This window comes from Ursus arctos, unplaced genomic scaffold (genome assembly GCF_023065955.2).
Source record: "Ursus arctos isolate Adak ecotype North America unplaced genomic scaffold, UrsArc2.0 scaffold_8, whole genome shotgun sequence".
Taxonomy (NCBI): Eukaryota; Metazoa; Chordata; class Mammalia; order Carnivora; family Ursidae; genus Ursus; species Ursus arctos.
Genome location: NW_026623100.1, coordinates 1,325,638 through 1,351,029, shown reverse-complemented (window position 1 = coordinate 1,351,029; position 25,392 = coordinate 1,325,638). Strand labels below are relative to the sequence as shown.

The following is a 25,392-nucleotide window of genomic DNA, read 5'->3' as shown; positions in this document are numbered from 1 at the left end:
TTCACTAAGACTCTTGCAATGGATGGAAATCACTGGATTCTTTGTGTTGGGAGGAAAATCAAATGGTTCCAGAGGTCATGGCTAGAACCAGTGTCTCCCCGCCCACCAAGGCCGACCTTCCTCAGGCACGTTTCTGAGCTGGACTGTGCATTCGGCCGAGCCCAGAGCTGGCAGGCCAAGCCCAGCACACAAAGCTTCAGCAGAGGGGTGTTGCCTCTCCAAGGGCTGCATGAGGGCCAGGCTTGGCTTGATTTTGAGCTGACATAAAAGAAAGCAGAAAGGAAGGTAAAATAAATTGTGGGAGCCTGATACAAACTAGGGAATAGATGCTTTTTCTTACCATAGATGGGCCCAGCCTCCACCTTCATCCCACCTGTTCTCCCATCTTTAAGCAGTATTGTGATGTCTGGAGTGTGACCAAAGAAGAAAGTCATATAAAAGTGAATGGCTTCCAAAAGTCTCTCAAGAACCTTTTAACTTTGGGTCCAGATAAACCACAATATTTTCCATTTGGGTTCTTGGATCTCTAGTCATTGAGCCAGGCATTGAGAAGGGGATGCCATGAGAAGACAACATTCCTGGCTTTTTAGAAATATGTAATTTCATTTACATGAAGTGAATGGTTAAAAAAAATTAAAAGCTGCATACACAGTGTATGTGCAGACTGTCCATCTTCTCCCCTTCTGGGGGGATGAAGAGGTACTGTGACGGAAGTGCTGAAAAGAATGCCCTCTACCCAGTTTCTATCATATTGGAGTGTATGTGGTAAGTCTGCTTCACTTAGTGGCCCACAGAAAGAAGAATGTTGCCTTTTCCTTAGTTTTGGTTTGCATTTCAAATGTTGTTAGAAAACTTAAAAAAGTGGTAAACTTCTTGTGCCCATCTCTGTCTCTCACCTTTCTTTTTTTGCTTCTCATCATGGCATGTCTCAGAAGGATCCAAGCTTGGTGCATCTTGATGGTTCAGTCGGTTAGGCATCTGACTCTTGATTTCTGCTTGGGGCGTGGTCTCAGGTCATGGTCTCAGGGTCATGAGATCGAGACCCACTTTGGGCTCTGTGCTGAGTGTGGAGCATGCTTGAGATTCTCTCTCTCCCACTCCCTCTGCCCCTCCCCCTGCTCATGCACAGTCTCAAAAAATAATAATAATAAATTTTTAAAAAGCAAAGTATCCAAGGCTTTTGTCTTATAGATTTTTTAAAGTCATGTATGTTCTGTATATTATTAATCTAAATAAATATTCCGTCTTCCTCACAAACTTTCTAAGAATGGGGCGTGTGTCAGCCCTTAAACTGTTTTATCTCTAGAATCTCACACAGTGCCTGGCACAGAGAAGGTGGTCAGTAAGTGGGTGGATGGATGATGGATGGATGGAGGGATGGAGGGATAAAGCTAGATACCTCAAATGTGTACACAGATAGGCAAATAGACACCATCGCTCCCCAGCCCCCCTTAAGGGCTCTGTGTGTGTATATGGTTGATATGTGTGTGGGTGTGGTGGTATATGTGTGGGGGGGGGATGTGTGTGTGGTGTGTGCATGTGTGGGGGTGTGTGTATGGTATGGGGTGTGTGTATGTGCGTGTAGTGTGTGCGTGTGTGTATGGGGTGTGTATGTTTGTGTGGTACGTGTGTGTGGTGTGATGTGTGTGTGGGTGTGCTGGTGGTGTTGGGGTGTGTGTATGGTGTGGGGTGTGTGTGGATGGTGTGTTTGTGTGGTGTGTGTGTGATGGGGTACGTGTGGTGTGTGTGTGTGCTGTGGTGTGTGGTGTGTGTGTGTATGGTGTGTGTGTGATGTGGTATGTGTGGTGTGTGTGTATGGTGTGTGTGGTGTGTGTGTGTATGGTGTGTGTGGTGTGTGTGTTGTGGTGTGTGTGGTGTGTGTGTGTGTATGGTGTGTATGTGTATGGTGTGTATGTGTGGTGTGTGTGTGTGTATGGTGTGTATGTGTGTGGTGTGTGTGTGTGTGTGGTGTATGTGGTGTGTGGTATGTGTGTGTGTGCTGTGGTGTGTGTGGTGTATGTGTGGTGTGTGTGTGTGCTGTGGTGTGTGTGGTGTGTGTGTGTGTATGGTGTGTATGTGTGTGGTGTGTGTGTGTATGGTGTGTATGTGTGGTGTGTGTGTGTGTGTGGTGTATGTGGTGTGTGTGTGTGTATGGTGTATGTGGTGTGTGGTATGTGTGTGTGTGCTGTGGTGTGTGTGGTGTATGTGTGGTGTGTGTGTGTGTGTGGTGTATGTGATGTGTGGTATGTGTGTGTGTGCTGTGGTGTGTGTGGTGTGTGTGGTGTGTGTGTGGTGTGTGTGTGGTGTGGCATGTGTGTGGGTGTGGGGGGTATCCAGTCACTCCTCTCTGTGGTGCTGGCACCTGCCTGGTGTTTTAGAAAGGGGGTGCCCCAGTAAATATGTGCTGAGTGGAGGTTGTGCCACGTATGAGCTGCTTCTGAGCCTGTGAAAAGCCAGCCATTTGGAATCCTTGTAGCATCTGTTGCTGACTTTGGACAAAAATCTAGAAAGGACTCGTCACCTTTCTCTTGAGCACAGGAAGATGCCCTCTCCCAGGTGACCAGAGGACAGTTTCCCCCTCCTCTCCATGCGCTGCACCCGGGTGTCTGTTTCCTTGAGCACCAGGAGTGCTGGCGTGTAGGCTCATGGAGCTGACCCTCCCTCTGCCCCACGGGGCGGTGTGCCAGGAGCAAGATTCAGGAATTGGCCATCCAAAAAGTCCCTCCAGTGTCACCAGTTAGCAGCTCCCCAAGCCTTTTCTCCTGCCTCCTCCCCTCTCCCCTGCTTCTCACTCTTCTTTTTTGCCGTTATAAAGACACTGATTTGAGTGTGAGCGAGGAATTCTTGAAGGCCTGGGACCTCACCCAGGCATTGCCTGTGTCCTCCCTGCCTGGGGCACTTCCCCCAGAACCTGGACTGAATTTAAAATTGCAAACCACCCCCAGCCCCGCTGACACTGCCCGTCCTCTTCCCGGTGTATTTGCTCCCTACTCCTTCCTGGCTTCAGTGTGCTACGTATGTGTCGTGAGTATACATAATCTCTCTCCCCTTCTGAAAGGCGTGCTCTCTGCGGAGCATAGATGATTTTTGTCTGCTTTGTTTCTAACATGTCAGCAGTTCCTCGAACTGTGTCTGGCGCATAGTAGGTGGCCAGTTAATGAGGTGGGTAGGTGAATGACTTACGTTAATAATGGTTCTTAGGTCTTTGGTGAACACCGTGTGGGAACAGCTGCTCCCGCCCTCCGGTGGGCCTGGCGGTGGGCCTGGCGGAGAGCTGGCCCTGGAGGACCTGCCTGCCCGGAGACCTGGGCCACAGCTGCTTGTAGGTCTTGCCATGCGTGCCGACCACACTCAGTCATGGACGCGGGCCCAGCCCCGTGCCAGTAGCGATCAGAACTCTGCCTTTTCCCTTCATCTGCAATGAGAAGACTGCCCGTGTTTGCGTGTATACTGGCCAAGGCCGACTGTAAGCAGCAGGAGGAGAGGCGCTTCACCGCAGAGGGAAGCCGCTGCGGCCTTAGGCCCTCCCTCAGGCCGCCTGTGTCTGACCAGGTTGGGTCTGGCCAGCCTCTGTCTTTCGTGTGCTGCCTCAGCTGTCTCCTGGGAGCACCTGTGCTCCTGGTCCGTCTTTGTAGCCGGTTAGGAAGGTGAGAATGGCAGCCAGGGCTGGTTCACAGGAATCGGGTCTTCTGGGCAGCCTGGCAGCCTGAGCGAGGCTGGAGCGGCATCGGGTTCTGTGATGCTGCCTTGACCCGTGCCTGTTTCCAAGACCGTGTGTGGGACAGACGGACAGGGCCTTCTCCTGGCCCAGCCACATACTGGGCACCGATGCCATGCTCCGCTCCCCTTGGGGTGCTGGGGAGGCTGGGGCTGCCCGCAGTGGGCGGGATGTGTGCGCGGCTGCCAGGCAGGAGGTGGGGTCATCGGCATCCCTCCGCTAAGCAGTTCTCAACGGTTGCAGAAGTCAGTGTGCAGCCGTTCAGGCGCTTGTGTGCAAGGATAGGACTCAGGACCGTGCTCTATAACTCACACGGTATGCAAATTGTGTCCTTACAAATGTGTTGAAGTATTTCCTGCCATGCAGAATAAAGAATCCGAAACTGATGGGTTCCTTTGAGCTATTCCGATGGGGTGGAAATAAAGTGTGAAAGCAAAGCCTTGCCATCGCAGCTTACAGAAGACACGTACAGCCTGTGGTCTTTAGCCCCCGTAGCAGGTGGGGTCGGGCTGCACCCCAGCCTGGGGCCCTGGGGAAGATGGGTGAGCCAGGAGCCTGGCCTGACTCGAGCGGTACGCAATCCCCTCCAGTCTGATTCCCTGTGGGTGCGGCCCTGCCAGCAACTGGGGAATGGCCACAGAGCCCAAGCACTGGCCCTGGAGCATTTTCCAGAATAGACCTCGGTTCTGAGCCCTGAACACATCTCCTGAGTTAAACATTGCTTCGGGCATAGTCTCACTGGCAGCCAGTGCCAGGCTCGCACCTCAGAGGAAAGTGATGGCGTTGCCGATATTTGTCCAATTCAGACATTCCCCTGCCTGCAGTTGAAAATTCAAGTTAGGGTGATTAATTTTACCTTTAAAATTCCTTGGCTTCTCCTTGTTGGACATGTTGTCTTGTATCACTAAATTGCATTAAGAAACTGTACATGACCAATTTGTTCCCTCAGTTTGGGCATCAGATTTTAAGAAAGTCAATCCATTGGTTTCTTGGTTTCAAAAACACAAAATAACAGTTGAGCCTGATTCTCCTTGAGGACAATTTGAGAGTGATCACGTTTTGCGGGTCACAATGTACTTTGAGCGGTAAATCCCAGCCTGAGGGCCAGATCTACCCCACTGCCTGTCCTAAGAAATAAAGTTTTATTGGAATACAACCACACCCATTCACTGAGGCATAATCTATGGAATCTATGGCTGCTTTCATGCTAAAATGGCAGAATGGAGTAGGTTTGCCAGGAGAGCCTGTGGCCTGCAAACCTAAGATATTTACTATGTGGCTCTTTACAGAAAAAGTTTGCTGATCCCTGGAATAGAGGATAAGGCCTGGTTATGTGACCTTGAACAGGTTTCTTGCTTTTCTGTGACTCAGTTTCCTCATCTGTAAAATGGAGACAATAGTAATACTCACCTAATACTGTTATGTAAAATTAATGAATTACAAATTACGGCATCTTAGAATAACTTCTGAGAGGTGGTAAATTTGTTTAAAATTTTTAAAGAGGGGCACCTGGGTGGCTCAGTTTGCTGGGCATCTACCTTTGGCTCGGGTCGTGGTCTCGGGGTCCTGAGATTGAGCCCCACATCAGGCTCCCTGCTCAGCGGGGAGCTGGCTTCTCCCTCTCCCTCTGCCTGCCACTCCCCCTGATTGGACGCGCGCTCTCTCTCTGTCAAATAAATAAACAAAATCTATAAATAAATAAATAAATGTTTTAAAAATGGGGCACATTTCCAAGATTTTTAAAAAGTCCAACCGCTCGTTCCAATCTCAGTCAACTCTTTATTTGCGCACTGATCATTTAAAGACCACTTCACTGTTTGGTACCTCCCTCCCCTGTAAGGCCTCTTCATGGTAAAGAATGCCACTCTGTGGGTCTGTTTCCTGCCTGACTCTGCCCTTGGATGACTTTCCCCAGAAAACAGGGGTAAAGACTTGGTTGTCTGTGGGAAGGGTAGCGGCTGGTGCAGAGAGTGAGCTGAGGACCCTCTGGGTATCCCCCACCCCACCACGATGACAAGGGCCTATGAGGCAGCCTCAGTTCCCATGTGCTGTGTGATCCCAGCGAGAGAGGCAGATGATGTGACAACAAGAAGGCAGGCTTCTTAATAAAATAGTAAGTGGAATGAAAGGAAATAGAGAGGAGAGAATAAGTTACAGATTATTTCCCTTCAGCTGTTAGAACAGTACGTGATGGTTGCCAGGCCCTGCTCCATCACTTTCTTCCCACCTGTTTCCCTTTGCTGTCTCAGGCAGAATATTCTATGCCACCTGCTTCTAGGTAGCACTTCGTAGGCAGGGTGCCTGGAAAGCAGGCCGACTGACTACATGTTTGGAGGACCCAGCATTTTTGTTGAGAAGTTTCTGGGTCCCTGTTCTCTTCTCCGTGTTTTAGGCTGGATGTTCTCTGGAAGTCTGTGTTTACTTATCTTTATGCCCTCCCAGGCCACGTTTCCCGATTTGGGGCTCAGACAACAGGGTTTATATCACAGCGTTGATAGCTCACATACTTGTTCAGCATTCAAGCTACGGTTTCATTTCTGCACAGGACACTGCTGATTATACCGCTGCTTGTTTCAGAAGGAAAGCTTGTGCGTGCTCAGTGAAGGTGCACCCTGCAGGGGGAGTACGGCCTCCGTCCAGAGCCTGATCCAGAGTGCTGGATGGGAGCACCCTGAAGGCAGACTGTAGGGGCTTGGTGTTGCAGCCTCTCGCCTGCCCCAAGGAAGCAGCTCATCTCTTCCTAAAACGTTCCCCTGAAGAAGGAACTTTCTGTGTCCTTCTTTATCCTCTTCCTGGGCCTCAGTTTGCAAATGCAGAGCCCCGGACTGCACCCATCTCATTCAGAGCCCCCCAGGACTCCTGGAGCTGCATGGCCTCCCCCAGCTCCCTCCCACCCTCCCAAGCCCCGTGCACTCAGTTCAGGGCTGCCCAGAATTACCTTCTTGGTGACACCCCTCTAAGATTCCAACCCTCCCCTTTCCCAGCATTTCTTTGTCCCTTTCCCTGATTTGTTTGCCCCTTAGAACTTACTACTTTGTAACCTCTCAATTTTGCTTACTAAATTATTTCCTTGCTTGTCCATTTGCTGGAACATTTACTCCGTGAGGGCAGGGATTCGTGGTGTTTTGTTCACTGCTGATCAGAATACATTTAGAGAGAGATGGTATTCCTCTTCCTAATGTTTAAGAATTCAGGCAGGCCAAGTAAACTCAGAAATACTGAATATTTTAGGCAGGTCAAAAATCACTACTTGATCCAGAAACCAGCTAGGAGAAGAAAGACCCCCCCACACTTTATGCAGGGGAAGAGATTCCATGCTGGAGAGGTGGTCTTGCTTTCTAGGTGGGGTAAAAGGACAACTGGAAACCCCATTTGCACTTTCAGTGGATTTACAAAGTCACACTAAAGCTGAAGGCTTCAAGAACAAATTTCTTATAGATAAAATAGATAGTAACTGGGGGGATTCTCTAGCATATGAAATACATTTCAGAGTGGAGCTGCCTCCAGGAAATTTCTCCCTCGAGTCCATGGCTAGCAAATGCAGGGGGCTCGCCGTGCACCTCCCCTGAAGCTTGCACACTGCTGTTGCACGAGCCGACCCCGGCATGAGGGGAGGACGCCAGCCCCGGCAGCAGCCCACCACGCTCACACACACTCTACGGCAGTGACTCCAGAGACCATTTGTTTGTTTCTCCCTTAGTGAGACTATTTGCATTAATCATTGATTTATGAAGTTCACCTGAAGTCTATAAAAGTGCGACATCCAATTTTGTGGTGATTTCCATTTCAAAGTTAGGCCAGCATTTTGTAAATAATGATTTCTGTAAATCAACATGGAAATGAAGCACCAAGGGATCCTCACTCGCTCCAGCCACGTTCATCAAGGCTCAGCCTGCACGGCTGCAGTGAAGAATTCTGCCCCAGCGCCTGCCTGTCCCAGGCCCCACGGTGGTCTGAGCCCCGCACACCCAGACCTCTAGCCTATGTAGGTAGTAAATTACAGGATTAGTATAAACCAGGCAAATTCAATACATGCATGAATTAAGCCCAAACCTTTAGCTATCCTTTGATTCACGCTTGATTTTTTTAAAACTTAATAGCAAAATCTATTTAGTATTCAAAATGTTAATTCAGGGCTTGAAGTTTTCTTGCGTTTCTGTCATATATCTAAAGTAACTAAAGCGGTTTATAGAAAACAGAGAAAATCTAGAAAAGGGACTAATAGGATGTTTTTTCTGAGATTGACCCCACATGACAAAAAGCTTTCTAAGAACCTCAGGGTCTGTCTGTAGGTGAGAGGACCCTCAGCAGTCCCGTGACCCCCTTCTGCTCGTGGAAAGACCAGGCCCACCGTGCCTGGCACCCCAAGCTCAGAGCCCATGGGGAGCTCTGTGCTATTTGTCTCCCTCCTGGCCCTGGCCCCGTCTGCCTGTGACTCCTCTGTGGCCAGGGGCCATGCCTGCCTGGTCTGTGGTGTACCACCTCCCACACGGCAAACTGTGCTCCTCACATGGTGATGAGGAACAGGCAAGAAGGAAGGCAAGGATGGTCCTTGAGGTGCCACCCTTAAACCCTGGCAAAGCGATGTGAGGGGTCTTGGGGACTATGGCACCTGTGTTTCTGTCAATGGGGCAGCTTTTCTTCTTGTAACTGACTAATGCAGTATCATGATTGAGTTTATTTTGCTAAGGTGTTTGTTTTTACAGAATGTGCCTATCTCGGTGTTGTGTGATGTGGACGTCTGTAGCAAACAGGTGATGTGCTGCGTTCTGACAGTATTATCATTGGGAAGTTATTTAAGAAGAAAACGTGGCACTCACCAGGTTCTGCGCACCAATACAAGTGACTGATAGGTGTTACCTCACTTATGCTCACAGGATCCCTGGGAGAGAAGTATTTTATGACACCCATTTTGCAGATGAGGACACTGAGGCACAGGGCCTCCAGCATGTGGCAAAGTCAAGCTTTTAGACACACTGCTGCACAGCCACCCCTGACCCTTGAGGCCCCAAGATTCTAACCCAGGCCTCCCTTCTTTGCTCTTAAATAAAGCTGGATTTTTAGGGAAACCTACTTTTTTTTTACATGGGTATTTACAAATATCTTATTTTTCCCTTTACCTTCTTGTATTACTTTTTCTTTTTTGAGGTGGAGGGTGTTAAAAGCATTAAACAATAATGTGTAAAAAAAGCATTAAAACAATAATGTGTAAAAAAATATTTAAAGGTCATTTGCTGGTTAGTTTCAGTTGAAGTAGGGTCTGGAAGGAACCATCTGCCCCTACTTTCCTTTTTGAAAAACAACAGATATTGAAGGATGGGAAGCCTTTGCTTTCCTTCCTGACCTCCTGACCTTCCGAGGTGTTTGGAGATCCTGGTATACAGTGTGAGGCCCTTTTGACCCCATAAAGGAGACTCTGGTGAGTGTGCTTTCCTTAGGAACTTTGGTTATGATGTCAGACATAGGACTGGCCTGGACACCTCTGGATTCAGACCCCAACAGTGCTTGTCGTGGAGGGGCTGGGTTGCAGGCAGCAAGCCCTTCCCCTGGGAGGGATCATAGGAGCAAGAAGCTTCTAGACAGAGACCACTTCTCAAGGTACAGACCACAGTCCCCATCCCAGGGCATGCTGTAGGAATCAGCCATGTGCTCCTCTAGGTAAGCATTGTCTGGAACATGGCTAGGAACATGTCAACGTCGGTTCGCAGTATTGGTGTGGTCTTCCCAGAAGGTGGGAAAATGACTACTTCTTCTCCAGAGTGGATAAATGCAAACACAGATCTGGACCCTTCTGGCCCGATGGAGAACCAGCTCACACCTTTCCTTTTCCTTCCACGTTTCCTTCCAGGTAGTCATCAGAGCCCCCTCAGGGCTCCTCTCCCACTTTGGGAGTGTGAGGAGGCAGACTGGGGTTATGAGCTGGAAGCTGGTCCCCTCTTACAAGCCCCACGACACTGAGGAACTCCCTTACCTTTCTTAATTTTCCTTAAAAATGGCAGTAGTAATTCCTACTTCACAAGGTTCCTGTGAGCAATAATCGAGTTATGTGGAGTGTTTGGCATGAAGTAGCAGCTAAATAAATGGTTGTGTTGTTTTTAGAAGGTGCTATAAGTGATGGGTTGGTGGTCAGGCTTGGAAGTCAGTCAGACCACCCGGGTTCCAACCCTGGTCTGCTGTTTCCTACCATGTCTGGGACCTTGGGCAAGTTACTGAGCTGCATCCTGCCTGTTCCCATCTGTAGAGGGTCAGTGATCGAAGACCAACCCATAGGGTGGCTGTGAGGAGTCCGCGGGTCACGCGGGGAGAGTGCAGGAAGCAGCACATGAAACATCCCAAGAGCTGAGGGGAAGGCGGCCGGCACTCACGTTGAAGGGGTGGCAGGAATGCAGGAGTCAGGACGAAGAGCATCGCTTTGGAAGCAAGGTAGGAAGGACTCCTGGGACCCTAAGCATTGCACAGAGACCTGGCAGAGGGGAAGGAGAGGATGTCACAGCCGAGGACGACACGCTAGACCTTTGCTGATATTTCTTTCCCCTGGCACATGATGGAGCCAGTGTGTGCGGGGGCCAGGCGGGGCATTGTCCTTGCCTCATCCATCCTATGTCACTTCCAGTCTACGCTTAGGGTCATTACTGGGGCCTTTTCTAGCACCAGTGTCCAGGATCCTGGAACATGTGTTTGCCTCAGCAAACAATCTACGATGATCATTTTTATAGCACCGTCTTCATTAAGAGACAGAAACCTCGTTACATGCCATCAACTTTATTCTCCTGACATTACTAGAAAATTTGGAAGGACAGATTTGATTATCTTCAGCGTATGGGAAAACGGAGGCCCTGCGTATGGAGGCGATTTGTAAAAGGCGCGCTGCAAGGCCACCACCACGCCAGGATTGTCTCCAGGTCCCCAACTGCTGCGTTGACGGTGCCAGTGCTGTTCTTAAGTGCAGTGCATACTCCGCCTACACAGAGGGGCTCTGCAGCCGCCCCCCTTTACCCAGGAACAGTGGAAACTGTGCAAGCAGCTGACCTTCGGCCATTGCTGGCTTTGACGTTCCATTCTAGGAGTCAGCAGACTTTTTTCTGTGAAGGGTCAGATAGCAAATGCTTTTGGCGTTGTGGCCCATACGGACTGTAGCAGGCACTCGGCTCTGCTCTTGCACACGGACGGGCGTGGCTGCGTCCCCATAAGGCTTGATTTACAAAGACAGCAGGCCGGATGGATTTGGCCCAAGGGCCGTGGTTTGCCAGCTCCTGATCTATGCTAATATTAGATGTTCACCTTCTCTTTCTCCTCTCTGACTTCAGAACAATAGAGCTGCCTGTGTGGTGGGCAGATTATGTTTGGGGAACAGTGTGAGTGTGTGTATGGTGTGCTTGCGTGCACACATGTGTGCTATTCAAACACGCCTCTTTCTGTACAGGGTAAGGAAGGTGGGTCTCAGGAGCCTGAACTAGGTGTTTTGGTCTCTGAACAATACTTACTAACGCCCTAGTTATAAAGCTGCCAAGCCTAGGGTTAAAACTTCTCCAAGCAATTGTAATTATCTCATGTTTTCATAATTGTCAGAACAGAATTACTTTTGATTTCCTTTATGAACCAGACATTATAGGGCATCCTTCACACTTTGGCTAGGTCATGGAATGAAGCACAAATGGGCCTTCACAGCTCCCAGAGTGGCAGGACCTCTGGAGCACCGTGAGGTCGCAGAGGCAGATGGTGAGGGGAGAGCCTGGCTTGCAGGCAGCAGGGGCTGTGAGCAGGCGGGGGAGGAGGTCCACGGAGAGCTGGATGGTGTCAGACAGAACACACGTATATGTGTATACAACAGGGTGTCTCGCAGGGGTTGAGAACCTCATTTTGTTACCCTTTGAACCTTTGCAAGCTCTTGAGTGGACACATGTTATGAAAATGAAGGAGAGCAGACTGATGTGGCGGCTTTGGAGGTAGGGGAGTGGGATGCACACAGTCGCCTGGAGGGTCATGCTGGGTGCTGGGGGGGAGCAGTTTGGAAACCAAGGGGGTGTGGCAAAGCCTGGCCCTTCCCACATGGGGCCTTACCCTGCGGTTAGCTGCTGGGCCCTTTGCACAGTCAGATTCCACCTCTCCTAGCCAAGAGGGAGGGCAGACTGTTGTCTCCACTCAGGGGGACTCTGGGCATATCTGTCTTGATTTCAGTGAAGGGAGGCCACACCCCTTATTGATGGTCAGCCTCCTTTGCAGCTCCTGGGAGTCTCCTCGTGTGGCTGTGTGCTCTGCCTGTGGGCACACACAGCCCTGGACCAGGGCACTTACAGAATTCTGGTCATGGGCCTCGGCCTTCAGCATTCTGTGCTCTCCCTTTCATAGAACCTTCTGGTTTTTATTCCTGACCTTGACTGTCAAGCTGCTCCCTTCCCTTCTCTCAGGAGGAGAGTGAGAAGGTAGGCCAGGGCCCCATGTGGTGACGCCTCAGTCGCTGTGTGTCCAAGGCCCTCTGAGGGGCACAGTTAGGAGGGCTGGAACACATGGTAGAGTGTAGTGCTCCCTCACCCCTGCCATGGCATGTATAGGTAATCTGCGGTTGAACAACGCAGGCATTTCTGAGAAGCTTCTCCCAGGGCACCTTTATCTTTGCAAACCAGAAATAGAGAAATTGCTGGCGAAACAGAACTTTGTGAAGCAGTTGTTTGACCAGAATGGAACACATCGTAGTGTTCCTGCAGAAACTCTGTAAAACCAGCCAACTTTGAAAAAGGTGGTGCACAGAAATGCAGTTGTATGTGGTTAGAAGCTGCTCGGACTTTGAAGACTGCACAGGTCTCAGAGGGGGAAAGGCACATGCAAGTGTGCGTGCTCCGCTCCCCCAGCCTGCGCGGACAGGTGGCGAGAAGCTGGCACCCCCATGAGTCAGTCCAGATGGCGTCAACATGGTCCTGTGCTGGGGGTTAGCAGAGGCTGACTTTGTTTTGGTGACTGTGAGGGTTCCCTTTATTCCTCTTCATGTGGGTAGTAAAATATGAACTCCTGGCCCTGGTGGGGATGAGCACAGCGCCACATGTTCCCTGAGGACAGGGAGGGGGATGCTAGGAGATCTGATCGTCACACACAAGGGCTCGCTATCGCGTGGGAGTGAACGGACTGTCTGCAACCCTCCTCAGTGTGAATGCTGAGCCAGGGCCCCGCCTGTGAGCATGTCCGTGTGTGTGTGCGCACATGTGTGTGCATATGTACTTTCCCAGAATCGTCTTGACTCAATATTTCCATTAATGTTGGCTATAAATCTCCCCAAAGAGAAAAAACCCCTCCTAACTGAGCTATGTCCTTGTTAGAGCAAGCTTTTCTGAGACTCGGCTTTCAGAAGACCTTAATTTTGGATCTCACCTTCTCTCTGCTGGACTTTGTTTGATCCTGGTGTCTCTCCTCTTTCCAGGGTAGCATATGCAAGTGGCTTAGAAAGTGACTTCACGCCCTGGGAAGGGTGACTGAAGTTTTTTAAAGCATAAATTCTTTGAAGAGGAGTGTGTTGTTTTGAAAAAGTTTTATTTCTTATGTCAGGATGATTTTATTGCAAAGTCGTATCAGCTAATTTGAGAAGAGGTTCAAAGAGCCACACCCCTTCTATGGCATAAGCACAGCATTGCTTTATAGAGCGCCGTTCATCTGGAGGAGCCCAGGGGGCTTCACACCTTCTACAGTCACCAGATGTCTCTAAGGCAGAACACGGGTTTCCTTAAATCTCCCTTCCCTAACAGCCCAGACTGAGAAGTTAAACCCTACCACCTTCTAGCAAATTACCACTAACATCAGCGAATTGACTGCCGAAGTGCATAGAACAGCAGGCAGACTTGAGAAGAGGGCCTTTGACAAGATCCGGAAAAGTAAAAAAGAAAAGAAAAGAAAAAGGTACAATTTGTTTTTAATCCTTCTTGCTGAAACGTGAAACTCGTGCTCAACATGAGGTGGCTAACGTCCACTCTTGGCTGCCCGGCTTCTTCTGCATCACGTGGAAGTGGCTTAGTGTTGTCCTCACCCCACCTGTGTTTGGGGACAAAATGTGCTTTTCTCTTTTGTTGCCCTGTTTGGTGACCCTCTGAATAAAGGGACGTGTCTTGCTCCCCCATAGCCGACCACAGGGTCTGGCACATCGTGCTGTTCCATAAATTCTTGGAAGCACATGTGTGCAAATACCAGAAAGAAAAAATCATCAGAAGAGTGAAGGGAACAAAAATCCAGCACCCAGTGCAAAGCTTTTAATGACAAAAATGGAAGAAGGAACTTGAAGAGCCATAAAGCTAAAACCTAGGAACGTCCTGATTGATGTGTGATGTAGTGACATCTTGAGCACAGATTTGACGTGTAAGCTAGAGGGAGGGGATTTTCTGTTTCAGTATTTTATTGAACGCATGAAATCATGGCTTTTGAAGTAATTCTAAACCTGAGAGTGTTCGTGTTCACGGTACCATCCTCACGCGGGATACGTGAATGAGAACCTCCAAGGTGGTGTGGGGTAAATGCTTTGCCTTAAAAACTGCTTACGAGCTGGAGAGATCGTCAGTCACACCGCAGCACCTCTGAGTGAGTCAGGATATGGCGGCTTGAGTAAGGTGAAGTGTCTTTTCCTCATGTCACGGTCTAGGGTTGTTCTCCACGATCGTCCAAGTAGCACGTTCCTCCCTCTTTTGCTTGGAGGGGACGTTGGAGTGGAAGCTGGCTCACCTCCACTGCCGCTGCCATTCAGTCCATGGAAGGGAGAATCAGGAATTAGGGTTTCCTTACAAACGTCATTATGAGTCAGCATCCAGAATTGCACCAACCACTTTCACGTGCACTAGATGACTAAGTTACAACACATGGCCATGGCTACTTGCAAGGGAGGCTGGGAAATGAAGTCTTTAGCTGGGTGACCTTGACCCCCAGTTGAAACTAGGAATATTCTCCCTGGGAAGAAGGACCAAATGGATATTGGAGGAGAGTTAGCTATCTCTGCAACCTGCATAGGCCCTGCAGGCTTGGCATGATTCTGGTTAGGCTGTCTCCCTTCTATGGCCCGCCCAGCATCCCTGGAACGTGCTAGGATGTATTTCCCCAGTGACTGTCAGCTCTGCCATGTCTGTGTGAGGCACACCCACGTCTGTGTCCAACTGTGTCCAGCTCTGTGTCTGTGTCCAGCTCTGTGTGTTTGCTCAGCCTGGTTCCTCCAGTTGTCATGACCTCCTTCTTGGGATTTTCCCCATTTATCCAGGCCCAGCCACTCTTAGCAATAGGACTTTGGGCTGTGTGAACCCTGAACCTCACATCCTGAGAAAGAAGTAATGTGCAGGGGAAGCTCTTCCAGCCAGAGGCTCTTAGCCCATGTCCAATCCTGGGGGGTTGGTTTGACTCGTCCATATGTTCATTCATTCAATAAATATTTTGAGCATGTGATCTACGTCAGGCCCAGGGATCAGGGATGCAGCACTGAACAAAAGATAGGCATGTTATCTGTCCTCCTGGGGCTGATAGTCCAGAGGGGCTCTCCATTGGTAACATGTAGTTAGAAGCTGTGCTCACTCCAAGTGTTGCCTGGGAACTGAGTAAGGGAGACGGGTTGGGTCCTTAGAGTCTAAACCATGGGTGAGTTCTTTGTCCACGCTCTTCAGCCTCGCTTGCTGGGGGATCTGAAGGAGAGCGACCGGGCCCTGCCATGCCGCCCTCCCCCACATGTTCCAGGCTCCACTCCCAGGGAGGCCAGTATGACTTAGAGCCTTGTCAGCAGCGTGGCGTAATGGAGGCACATTTGTCAAAGCCCGCTGCTGCGGTGATCTCCATAAAAGATGGAGACGGTGCTGCTGTGCATGCGTGAGCACCCATGTCTCCACGGGGTAGGACATTAAGCCCACAGTAAGATTCGCGTGCTACATCTGAGTAATGAGCCGTGAAATTGACATTATAAGTTTTAATTATTATTAATGCCTTGCAGGGGTGGCTGGTGTTAATTATCCTGTAGACATCCCAGATGTATTTCCCTTTTCCTTTTATTTCTCTTCCTTAATGTCTTGAGCCCATAGAATGTCGGCTCAGTGGCAGGTTTGAATAGGATTCGTCCAGAGGGAAGCACGCACAGTTGAGGGGTTATAAGGAGCAGTCTGTGGGCGGAGAGGTAATGGCTGCACGGAAACCCGCTGTTTCCTTGGGCTGGGACGGTCCTCACGGGTGCTGCCTCCAGGCCCTGTCATGGGCTAATTAGTTAATCTTATAAAGGGCTTTGAAGATGACAGGTGCCTTGGAGGTCCGAGAGTCCCCATTTCAGAGCGTTTCCTAACAGCAAGAACGAGGTTCCGGCTGCTCTGCCCCCCTGAATAAACCGCCTCTTGGCATTGTCCCTGACTTTTATTATTGCCCTCAGAAGTATGTCCTGCATCTCAGTTTCGTTCCTTCAGGTGCAGTCTGGGGAGGGAATTCTCAGGTGGGCTGGGCTCCCTCCCTCTCCCCCTTCCCTTCTCCATGGCTCGCTCTCTCTGCTCACCCTGTCCTTGCCCACCCATAGGCACAGACCATAGAATGGCTGTCTGACCACACCATGGCTGGGCCAGCAAGGCTGTGCTGTGTGCTCTGAGCCCTGTGATCTGACCTCAGGGTCACAAGATCGTTGGCCCCCAGAAGACTGGGCCACCGTGCGTGCAGGCTGCTCCTGCTCTGCTCTTGCTGCTTCAGATGGCCCTGGCCCCTCTCTTTCCCTGCTTTACCCACAAGTACAACTGCTCTTTTGCTCTTCCGTGTGGGGCTGCAATCAACACCCTATCCTGGATCTCTGTGGGGCATGCTGTTTTACAAGGGGTGTCATGTCAAATCTGTCATTTCTGACTTTCCCCACTTCCAGCCCCACCTAGACTCTATCTCAGGAATAAACTGAGCCCAGCTGAATGAGCAAACCTACCATGTGCTGGACACTCCTGTCCCGGGGCTTGGTTTAGTAGGGGCTAGTGTAGGAGGGTGTGATGGAGTAGAGGCTCCCAGGACATAGGACAACACAGCTGGCTGATGCCAGGTTTGGAGGAAGAGAGAGGGGCCAAGGTGGTCGGCAAGCCCCAGAGGTTCCAGAAGCACATGCTCTTTGTGAGCATGGATGCTGCCCCCGTGGCTGGCGAGGGCTGTGGGGAAGAGCGTTGGGAGCGGTGGCAGGGAGCGGTGGCAGGAAGCTGTGCTGAGGCCATGTGCGGGAGTGCTGGCTGCCATGCTGAGGAGCTTGGTGCCCTCCCTGCGCCCCAGGGGGGTAGGATTGGCTGTGTTTGGGCATCCGGCCTCACGGTGGGCTGATTGGGCCTGAGGGCTCACTGGTGGAGGCTGCACTGGTGTAGGTGGGAGAGAGGAAGGGCCTGGCCATGGGAGTGGAAGCATGCCTGGTGTTTCCCTGAGCGCTTGCTTACTGGTGGGAGCAGTAGGACTTGAGGACAAGTGTTAAGGTGGAGGGAGTGGGTGGGCACATGGGCCACTGAGGGTACGTGCTTGGCAGTGGGCAGGTGTTCCCCGGGCAGGGTGAGGAATGCAGGGGTTAGAGGCTCTAGGGACAGCCGCGGGATGTCCGGATCAAGAAGTTGAGCAAGTGATTAGACTGGAAGGGAAGTTGGAAGCAGAGAGAGGCAAGTGGAGCTGGGGCCGTGGAATGTGTTGGGCTGGCCAGGACGCCTGGGCCACGGTGCCCAGATGGGTGGGGCATGCCCATTATGGAGAGTCAGTGAAAGACCAGGTGCCCCGAACAGCAGCAGGACGTGCCTCACAGGAACTGGGAGAACATGCTGCTCAAGAGCACCAGCCCTGGGGCCAGGCCACTCGCCGGGGAAGGGCCTCAGCTTCTTACCACGACAGCCAGGCCCTTGGCTGCGCCCCGGCAGGTGGGGCCGGGATTGCGCAACATGCCCAGGAGTGGTGCTGGCAAGTGGCTTCTCGGTCGGCTGAGCTGGTAGAGCCAGGGGCGGGCAGGCCAGAGCGGGAATGCCAGTGACCCGGCCACATGGGGAGAACGGGGAGGTGAGATATTCCGACAGCATGCAGCGCACAGATGGGTGCAGAGCCCATCGAAGCAAAAGCGCAAATCGGACCTTTCCTGCTCTCCTTTGTTATGACGAGTAGCAAAAATTACCAGCAACCTCAAATGTCTGTGGTCTCCAGACACTGCTTTTGAGCACTGCCCGCTTGGTCTGGGGGTGAAAGGAAAAGGGGCCTGTGGCAAAGCGAAGGTTCCTTTTGTGCACCGAGCTGAAGCTCATTTTCAAGTCTGACGGCAGGTTCTCTCCTTGCTGTCCCTCTCACGCCTCTTACCTTGATGAGTGTCTCAGCTTCTCCATGTGCTCAGGAGTGAAAAGACTCCCATCACGGACGTCAGTGTTATATTTAACTTCTAAGGTTGTGATAGACTAAGTTCAAATAGAACAAGAAAGCTACCCTGTCTTTTTGTAAATGTAACCTCTTGGCTGGGGCAGAGTTTCTCAACCTCGGCACTACTAATGTCCTGGGCGGGGCAGTCCTTTGCTGTGGGGGCTGCCCCGTGCATTGCAGGACGATTAGTGGCAACCCTGGCCTCTACACATTAGATGCCAATAGCACCCCGCCTTCCAGCTGTGGCAAGCAAAAATGTCTTCATTGCCAGATATTCCCTGGGGGACAAAACTGTCCCTGCCTGAGAACCCCTGGGCCAGGGGCTGACTGGCCTTTGTGTGTTGGCGGTTCTTCTGTGATTCACAGCCAACAGCCCCTTCCACTCTTTTCTGATCACAGTCCTTGTGCTGAAAATCACCCCTTTGCCTCAGCCCTCTGAAATCAGGGCTCATGATAGGCTATTGTGCTTATGGTACAAAGCTAGCCAGGATGAGTATTATTGGAAGCAAACTGATTTTTTTTTTCCTCATTGAGTTCTGCACGAAAAATCCTCTGGTGTTACTATTTAATTGGTTAGTGGTAGCTGTTTGTCAATTTGCCAGCAGGTTCTCTCTTAACTGCTGTCATTTGACATTGCTGAAACATAAATGCAGAGTGATTGAGTTGCCAACATGCTATTAAGTCCCCTACAAAGAGCTTTTCGATGTACTACTGCTGCAGGCTTTTGTGGTTCTATTGATTGAGTCGAATACTGAAGAAATCGTTGGCATAGACAGCCCTGGTAAGCAAATGCAGCTTCTTTTTTTTCTAATAATAATTTTTTATTATATTATGTTAGTCACCATACAGTACATCCCTGGTTTCGGATGCAAAGTTCAATGATTCATTAGTTGTGTATAACACCCAGTGCACCATGCAATACGTGCCCTCCTTACTACCCATCACCGGTCTATCCCAGTCCCCCACCCCCTCCCCTCTGAAGCCCTCAGTTTGTTTCCCAGAGTCCATAGTCTCTCATGGTTCATTCCCCTTTCTGTTTACCCCCCCTTTCTTCTTCCCTTTCTTCTCCTACCGATCTTCCTACTTCTTATGTTCCATAAATGAGTGAAATCATATGATAATTGTCTTTCTCTGCTTGACTTATGCAGCTTCTGTCAGGGAAATTGTTGGGTATTGCTACAGGGGCAGTGGTGGGTTTTCCTTTGGTTTTCCTCTGGTAGAGACTTGGTCTTACTCAGTTGATGGGTGTTGGACACCCATACAGAAGAGGAATAGAAACCCAGCTGGCCACTGGTCTTTATGGGACAGGTACAGTTGAGTTGAAGAGCCCAGGAAGTGGATGGTGATGTCAAGTTTGAGGGTGGTTCAACAGACTCCTTATTGCGGAAGAGCAGAAGAGTGCCACAGACTCTGTTTTGGTTTCAGAACTAGTCACTCACCATTTGAGACTAAAGATGGCAGATCACGTTTAGAAAAGTTGGCTAATCTTTGACAGGGTGACAAGAATATCCCATGACATTGAGAGGATACTATTTTATGGTCTTGAAATTGTACTTCTGGACCAGACTGCCATATGCATCAAAAAGCTATTTGTCATTGGTGTGAGTGTGTAGGGGGGGTGGTTGTGACGGCCAGGGAACTCCTAGTGCATTGGGAACCAGTGTCCCTGGAGTGACCTCCATCTTCCATGGCCACACTGTCCCTCTGGGCTGGACATCACGGTTATATGCCCTTGGTTGTAAGGCTGTGAGTGGGAAGGTCCCACAGTAGATGCGGGTCTGCCCCCTTGACCTGAGAACCTCCTAACATGTGTTCTGAGTTGCTGTGAAGATTCAGAGATGAAGTCAGGAAAATGTTACTGGACAGTAATTGTTGGAAGTCTAGCAGCTAGAAATAGCACACAGTGGAGGACAATTTAACACGGAGTAGTGGATGAGAAAATCAGAGCCGGCCCACTGGGTAGGGATTCCACTATCCTTATGGGGTGGGGCTTTGGGCCAGTTACCTTCTTTCTCTGTGCCTCAGTTCCCTCACCTATAAATGACGGTCATTTAGCCCCTGTTCCAGAGTCCTTCTCAGCAGAGCGAGTTGGTCTCTGTGGATAGTCCAGGACCATGCTTGGCCCCCCTCTCACATGCACTGTTTGAGGGAGACTGCCATTATGGGGACCATCTTGTCTCAGCAGGGCCATGGGCTTGAGTATCCCCATGTAGGGCGTCTGTTCTTTTGAAGTACTTACTACTCTGAAACGTTCTGTATGTGCCCACACAGCACGGGAGCCCCCCATCCCAGACAGAGCTAACAGGGCAGCAGGGAGTCCATGTTGAGTAACCAGATGCTATGTTTTACTTTCAGACTCTTTCCCAGCTTCCCTATGGGAAGGCACTCTACAGTTACGAGGGGAAAGAACCCGGCGACCTCAAGTTCAGCAAGGGCGACGTTATCATCCTGCGGCGCAGGGTGGACGAGCACTGGTACCACGGGGAGCTGCACGGGGCTCACGGCTTCCTGCCCGCCAGCTACATCCAGTGCGTCCGGCCCTTGCCACAGACCCCGCCCCAGGGCAAAGCACTTTATGATTTCGAGATGAAGGACAGAGACCAGGACAAGGACTGTCTGACCTTCACCAAGGTAAGGGGGGCCCCTGTGAACACTGCCACCCACCCTCCACAATGCCCACCTTCCTGCTGGTTTGAATCCTGGCTCCTTCCTGAGATCCACTCTCCTCGCTGTGCCTCAGTAAGTGGGGAGAGCGGTTGTTGCTGTTTCCTGAGTTTTTGTGGAATGGAAGGAGATGGCACACAGCCTGACACATAGCTCTTCCCGAGAGCTGACAGGGCATCCGCGGGTAACGTGCAGGACCCTCCATCACCCAAGTCATGGTGTCTCCTCGGCAACTGAGGTGTAGAGGAATGAAGTCTCTTCAGGACTGGCAGGCCCTGGGAGAGGGGGCCCGTCGGGAGGCTGCTGCAGAGCCCCCTTCTGCTCCCAGGGCAGTGAGGGTAGGACCCAGAAGCCAGCGTGCCACAGCCCTGTGCCCCGGAGCACCAGAGGGCATGGACACTGTGCTTAGGGCTCGGTCAGTCTTGCAGAGAGGTGGTGATTAGATAGCATTTGCTGGCGGCATTATCCCAGCAGAGCCCAGTGAGATGCAGAGGGGCCCAGTTTCTGGCCATCCCAGGCCTCTGATTGTGAAGTGTGGAGAGAACAGAGGTGACGGCCCTGTACACCTTGATGGTCCCTTACCAGGCACGACTGACAGGCCCCATTCTTGTCATTCTTGTCCGTGGGCTTCCCTCCTTCCTTGTTTCCACTTACACACACTCCTCCCGGTGCTGGGAGAGGTGGGGCCCCTGGAGCACTTACCTCTGCCCTGTGGCAGTAACAGCAGTTGCCCTGGATAGCTTTACGAGCACCCTCAGGCTTTCTCGAAACTGTCTTCCTGAGGTTGGAGCCCAAGCTGCAAGAGGCTCAGTCACTGACCCGAGGCTGGTGGCTCCGACCTCTCCTTCCCCCTTCCGTCTTCTATTTCCTGTCTGTCCTGCTCCCCCCACCACCCTGCCTCACGTAAGCGTGGTTGTAAATAACAGAGCTAGAACTTTAAACCTCTGACTTAAAGCGCACGCCCTTCCCACTTCTGAGAGGCCTTTGTGATTCTCCCTCTCTCCCCATCTGCTCAGGGCAGACCTTGGCTGTGCTACTCAGCTCTCTGGAGGGCTGCTGGGGTACCATGCACACCATTTTTGAGCAAACTTGGCATGTCCTGCACATGGCTGTTATTTATGTCTTGTTCCATTGTTCAGACTGACAGTGAATAATCTATTTTTCATTCACGGATTCAACTCTTTCTTCCTTCCTTTCATCAAGGTGTTCTGATGCTAATTTCGATTGTCATCTGGCTGAAGCAGCTTCCCAGGAAGCTGCAGCCAGACCTGTCCCCCCAACCCCACCCCTCCCCCTCTTCCTCTCTGTCTCTTTCAGTCTGCGGCCTGGAGTGACAGGCTGCCTGGAGTGCAATGTCAGACAGAGCCCCCACATTGCTCACTTGTCTGCCCAGTGGACTCTGGAGAGCTTCCCCTGAGAGAAGAACACCCTGGCCGCCTGTGACACTCTGTGCTATCACTTGTGACCAAGAGCAGGGACCCCCTCTCATCCTCTTGGGTTCTGTTGGGCTCTTGCTAAGGAGACAGACTCTGTGATGGCTTCAGACTTCTCTGAGCTCAGCCGGCTCCAGGAGCAGACACAGTCATCCTCACAGCAATGTGTGGGAGGAGGCTCTTCGAGCCAAAAGAGCTCAATTTGCACTGACCACTGCAGAGCCCCGGGGCCCCCAGCTTCCCCTGGCGTGAGCAAAGGCCTGCCTTTCCTATCACCGTCGTAACCTGCTGTGTTCTACAAGCCTCTGCCTGGGGCACTCAACTCCAGGGTGAAGACCAGAGCCCATCGGACCAGAGGACAGAGAGGCATTTGTCCACTTACCAACAAGATGTACTAACCTCCAACTCTGCTGGGCACTGTGCTACACCCGGGGCCACAGACAGACCGGCTGCCCTCTGGAGCCGCAAGGCTAGTGGAAGAGGCAGGCAGGAGCAAGAAAAGAAATGAGTGTTCCAGAGTCAGCCTCACAACAACGCTGGTCGCCCAGGAGCTGGAGTAGGCTTTTAGTAAAGACTCCAAAATATTCAGTGATAGCCCTTCATGTTTGGCATTTCAAAAGGAGCAGTAAAGTAGTCCTCATGGAGAAAATTAGAACTCAGGCTTTCTTAGACTCATTCTGTGGTTGGCATTGCTCTTACTTTGAATTAGGTTGGGGGTACAATGACTGTGTCTGGGGTGTGAGCGGGCATCACTGTTGAGGTGTCTGTGGTCATGAGGGCTTCTGGGGAGATGGCATTTGAGTTGAGATTGAAGGGCAAAGGCGCCAGGCACAAGATGGGTCTGGGGGTCTTTGGCTGCACAATGTGGCTGTTCCCACAGGAAGCCAGGTAGGCAGTGCATATCTCAGGGTATTTTTCAAGGACTGTTTTTTTTCTTGAATCCTGTGGATTAACATGGAGAGTTAGAGGTCCCTGCGCATGATTCCCAAAGAGAATTATGCTGTGACATCCATCCCTGCCGTGTTCACATAACCTTTTTAGGAGTACCCACTTTTGCCCGTCTACTTGGATTAGGGCTGAGGCACCCCTACCAAGCCCCTGTTCTATCTGCAGCTCTTACCTCTAAACCTCTTTTCAGACAAAGCCTCTGAAGGGCCTGGGTGATGAATCATGACTCTCTGCTGCTCGGTTCATATTTCCTCTTGCCCACACTGCTTGCCTGACATTTCCCTCCCATGTGCATCTGTCCAGCTCATTTGTTCCCCTGCGCAGGATGCTGGTTCCATCTGACAAGTTCCGTTTATATCACACCTCAAGCGACTCTGGGCTCGGCATTGCTCCCTCAGACCGGCTTGCTTCGGCCTGCATGGAATGATGTGTTGTTGGCATGTGTTCCACTCTGGAGTCAGCAAGGAAAGAGGGGTCTAAAATCCACGGAGGATGCTCGCTTACCTTTCGAAAACATCATCGTGATGAGACTGGTTGGGTTTAAAAAGGCAGGAAGCAGGTGGATCAAAGCAGGAGTTTTTACCTTTGGCATCAGGTTTTGAATAGTCCTGTTAAAACTGCATTAATTAGAGCCATTCTAAAACCAAAGTCCTTGTTTCATTTAAGAAGAGAATGAATAATTACTTTTAGTAAAGCAACTATAAAAAGCATATTTTATAACTTCTTAGTCCTCCCACTCCAAAAAGTGGGGCATGTGCAAATGCAAAGACTAAAGGAAAGAGGCACACTGAGCCCTACGAAGCTCTGCTGGCTGCTCTCTCGCTAGCCCTCACGTGGGGCCTTGGCGCCTGGTGCCCTCCACATGCACAGGGAGGGAAGGGGGGTGCTGGGGAAGCACCCTTATGCAGGGACTTGGCAGTTGGGGAATCCCACAGGTGACCTCGGGAAAACATTCAACCTTGCCAGGCCACCTAATCTTCAGGGTCAGGACACAGATCCTACCGGGGGGGGGGGGGGGGGGCGGGCAGGGGCAAAGTGTTGCAGGTACAGAGCTAAGCTTCGGGCTTGGCAGCAGGGACTTCGAGTTCCAGTGTTTTTGTGGCTGCCTACTCCATGTTACCTTATTTTCACTCAACTACAAAATTCAACAAATATTCCTTGAGCCCTGACTGTGTAAATTCCAGTTAATGAGAACATCTTCATCACCCTGCCAGAGAGGATGTCAAAGGCCTGGGGCTGCCTCTTAGTGAATTTACCCTGTAATGCTCAGGAATCCTGAGAGGCCATGAGATTTTCTCAGGCGGCGCCTGGCTGACCCCAGAGTCACTTTTGCACCCAGCTAGAAGCGGGAACCTGAGGCTCACCATGTTGGACTGAACCCCATCGTGCTTGCCACATGAGGCTGCAGGACAGTGGACACAGGGTCAGCTCCCTTCCCCCTTCACCTCACACTCTCCCTTCCCCAGCCCTCCCCCTGGGGCCTGAGGGGTGCTCTGAGTTGGCAAAGACCTGTGTAAAACACCGCCTCACTGTCCCGGCCTGGCCCTCCTTTTCTGCTGTTGGGGTCACAACACTCTTCCATGTGATCTTATTATGCTGCTGAATGTTTAATCATGGTCTCCCAAAAGTGTGGGACTTCTCTCCTATGTGAATTACCCCAACATTAATCCCAAACTGTGTTCTTCTGCTCCAGGGGACAGGCTTAGATAAGAAATCCAGTATAGACAGTTTGGGCTCTAAGATCGGTAAACAAGAATACAAATCAGGACACTTTTTTATTATTAAATGGTAACTTTGGGACATAGACTTAGACTTTGAGTCTCTTTTTTTAACTGTACAATGGAGTTGATAATAGGATTCAGTGAGCAAAGGCATTTAGAGAACCAAGCTCAAAATAGGCATTCAATAAATATTTGCTTTCTGTCCTCTGCTTTCTTCCTGTTTCAGGAAAAGATGAAGTTCAGTCAGATACTTACCACTTTTATGTTAGTCCAAAATGCTCACAGGAAAACAAACACCCTTCCTAAGTCACATACTACTTAGATGAGAATTTGGCTAGTTGGCTAGACCCTTATTTTTCTGGTGGCTAAATCGCTCAGGGTATTTATTGCCCAGGGGGTGTGGAATCTCAGCCTCTGTGTCAAGACTGTTGTCCCCATCGCTGGGCACCCAGGCCCACGGTGTCATCTCTGCTTCTTTCTGAGGGGCATTGGGAATGCTTTCAGGGCTGGAAAGACTCAGGAAACAAAGTGGGATGAGGCTCAGTGCAGTGTTCCGCTCAGGCTACCCTCA

At 50.8% G+C, this 25,392-nt stretch overlaps 1 protein-coding gene across 3 annotated transcripts in view; it reads left to right on the top strand.

The window, feature by feature from the left end:
* Positions 1-25,392, top strand: part of SH3RF3 (SH3 domain containing ring finger 3) — a 389,852-nt gene that overhangs the window by 205,095 nt on the left and 159,365 nt on the right. For all 3 annotated transcript variants that reach the window (XM_057309363.1, XM_026516179.4, XM_026516168.4), the window contains exon 2: positions 20,411-20,686. In XM_057309363.1, the coding sequence (XP_057165346.1) occupies positions 20,411-20,686 (276 nt within the window). The remainder of the gene's footprint in view (positions 1-20,410; positions 20,687-25,392) is intronic.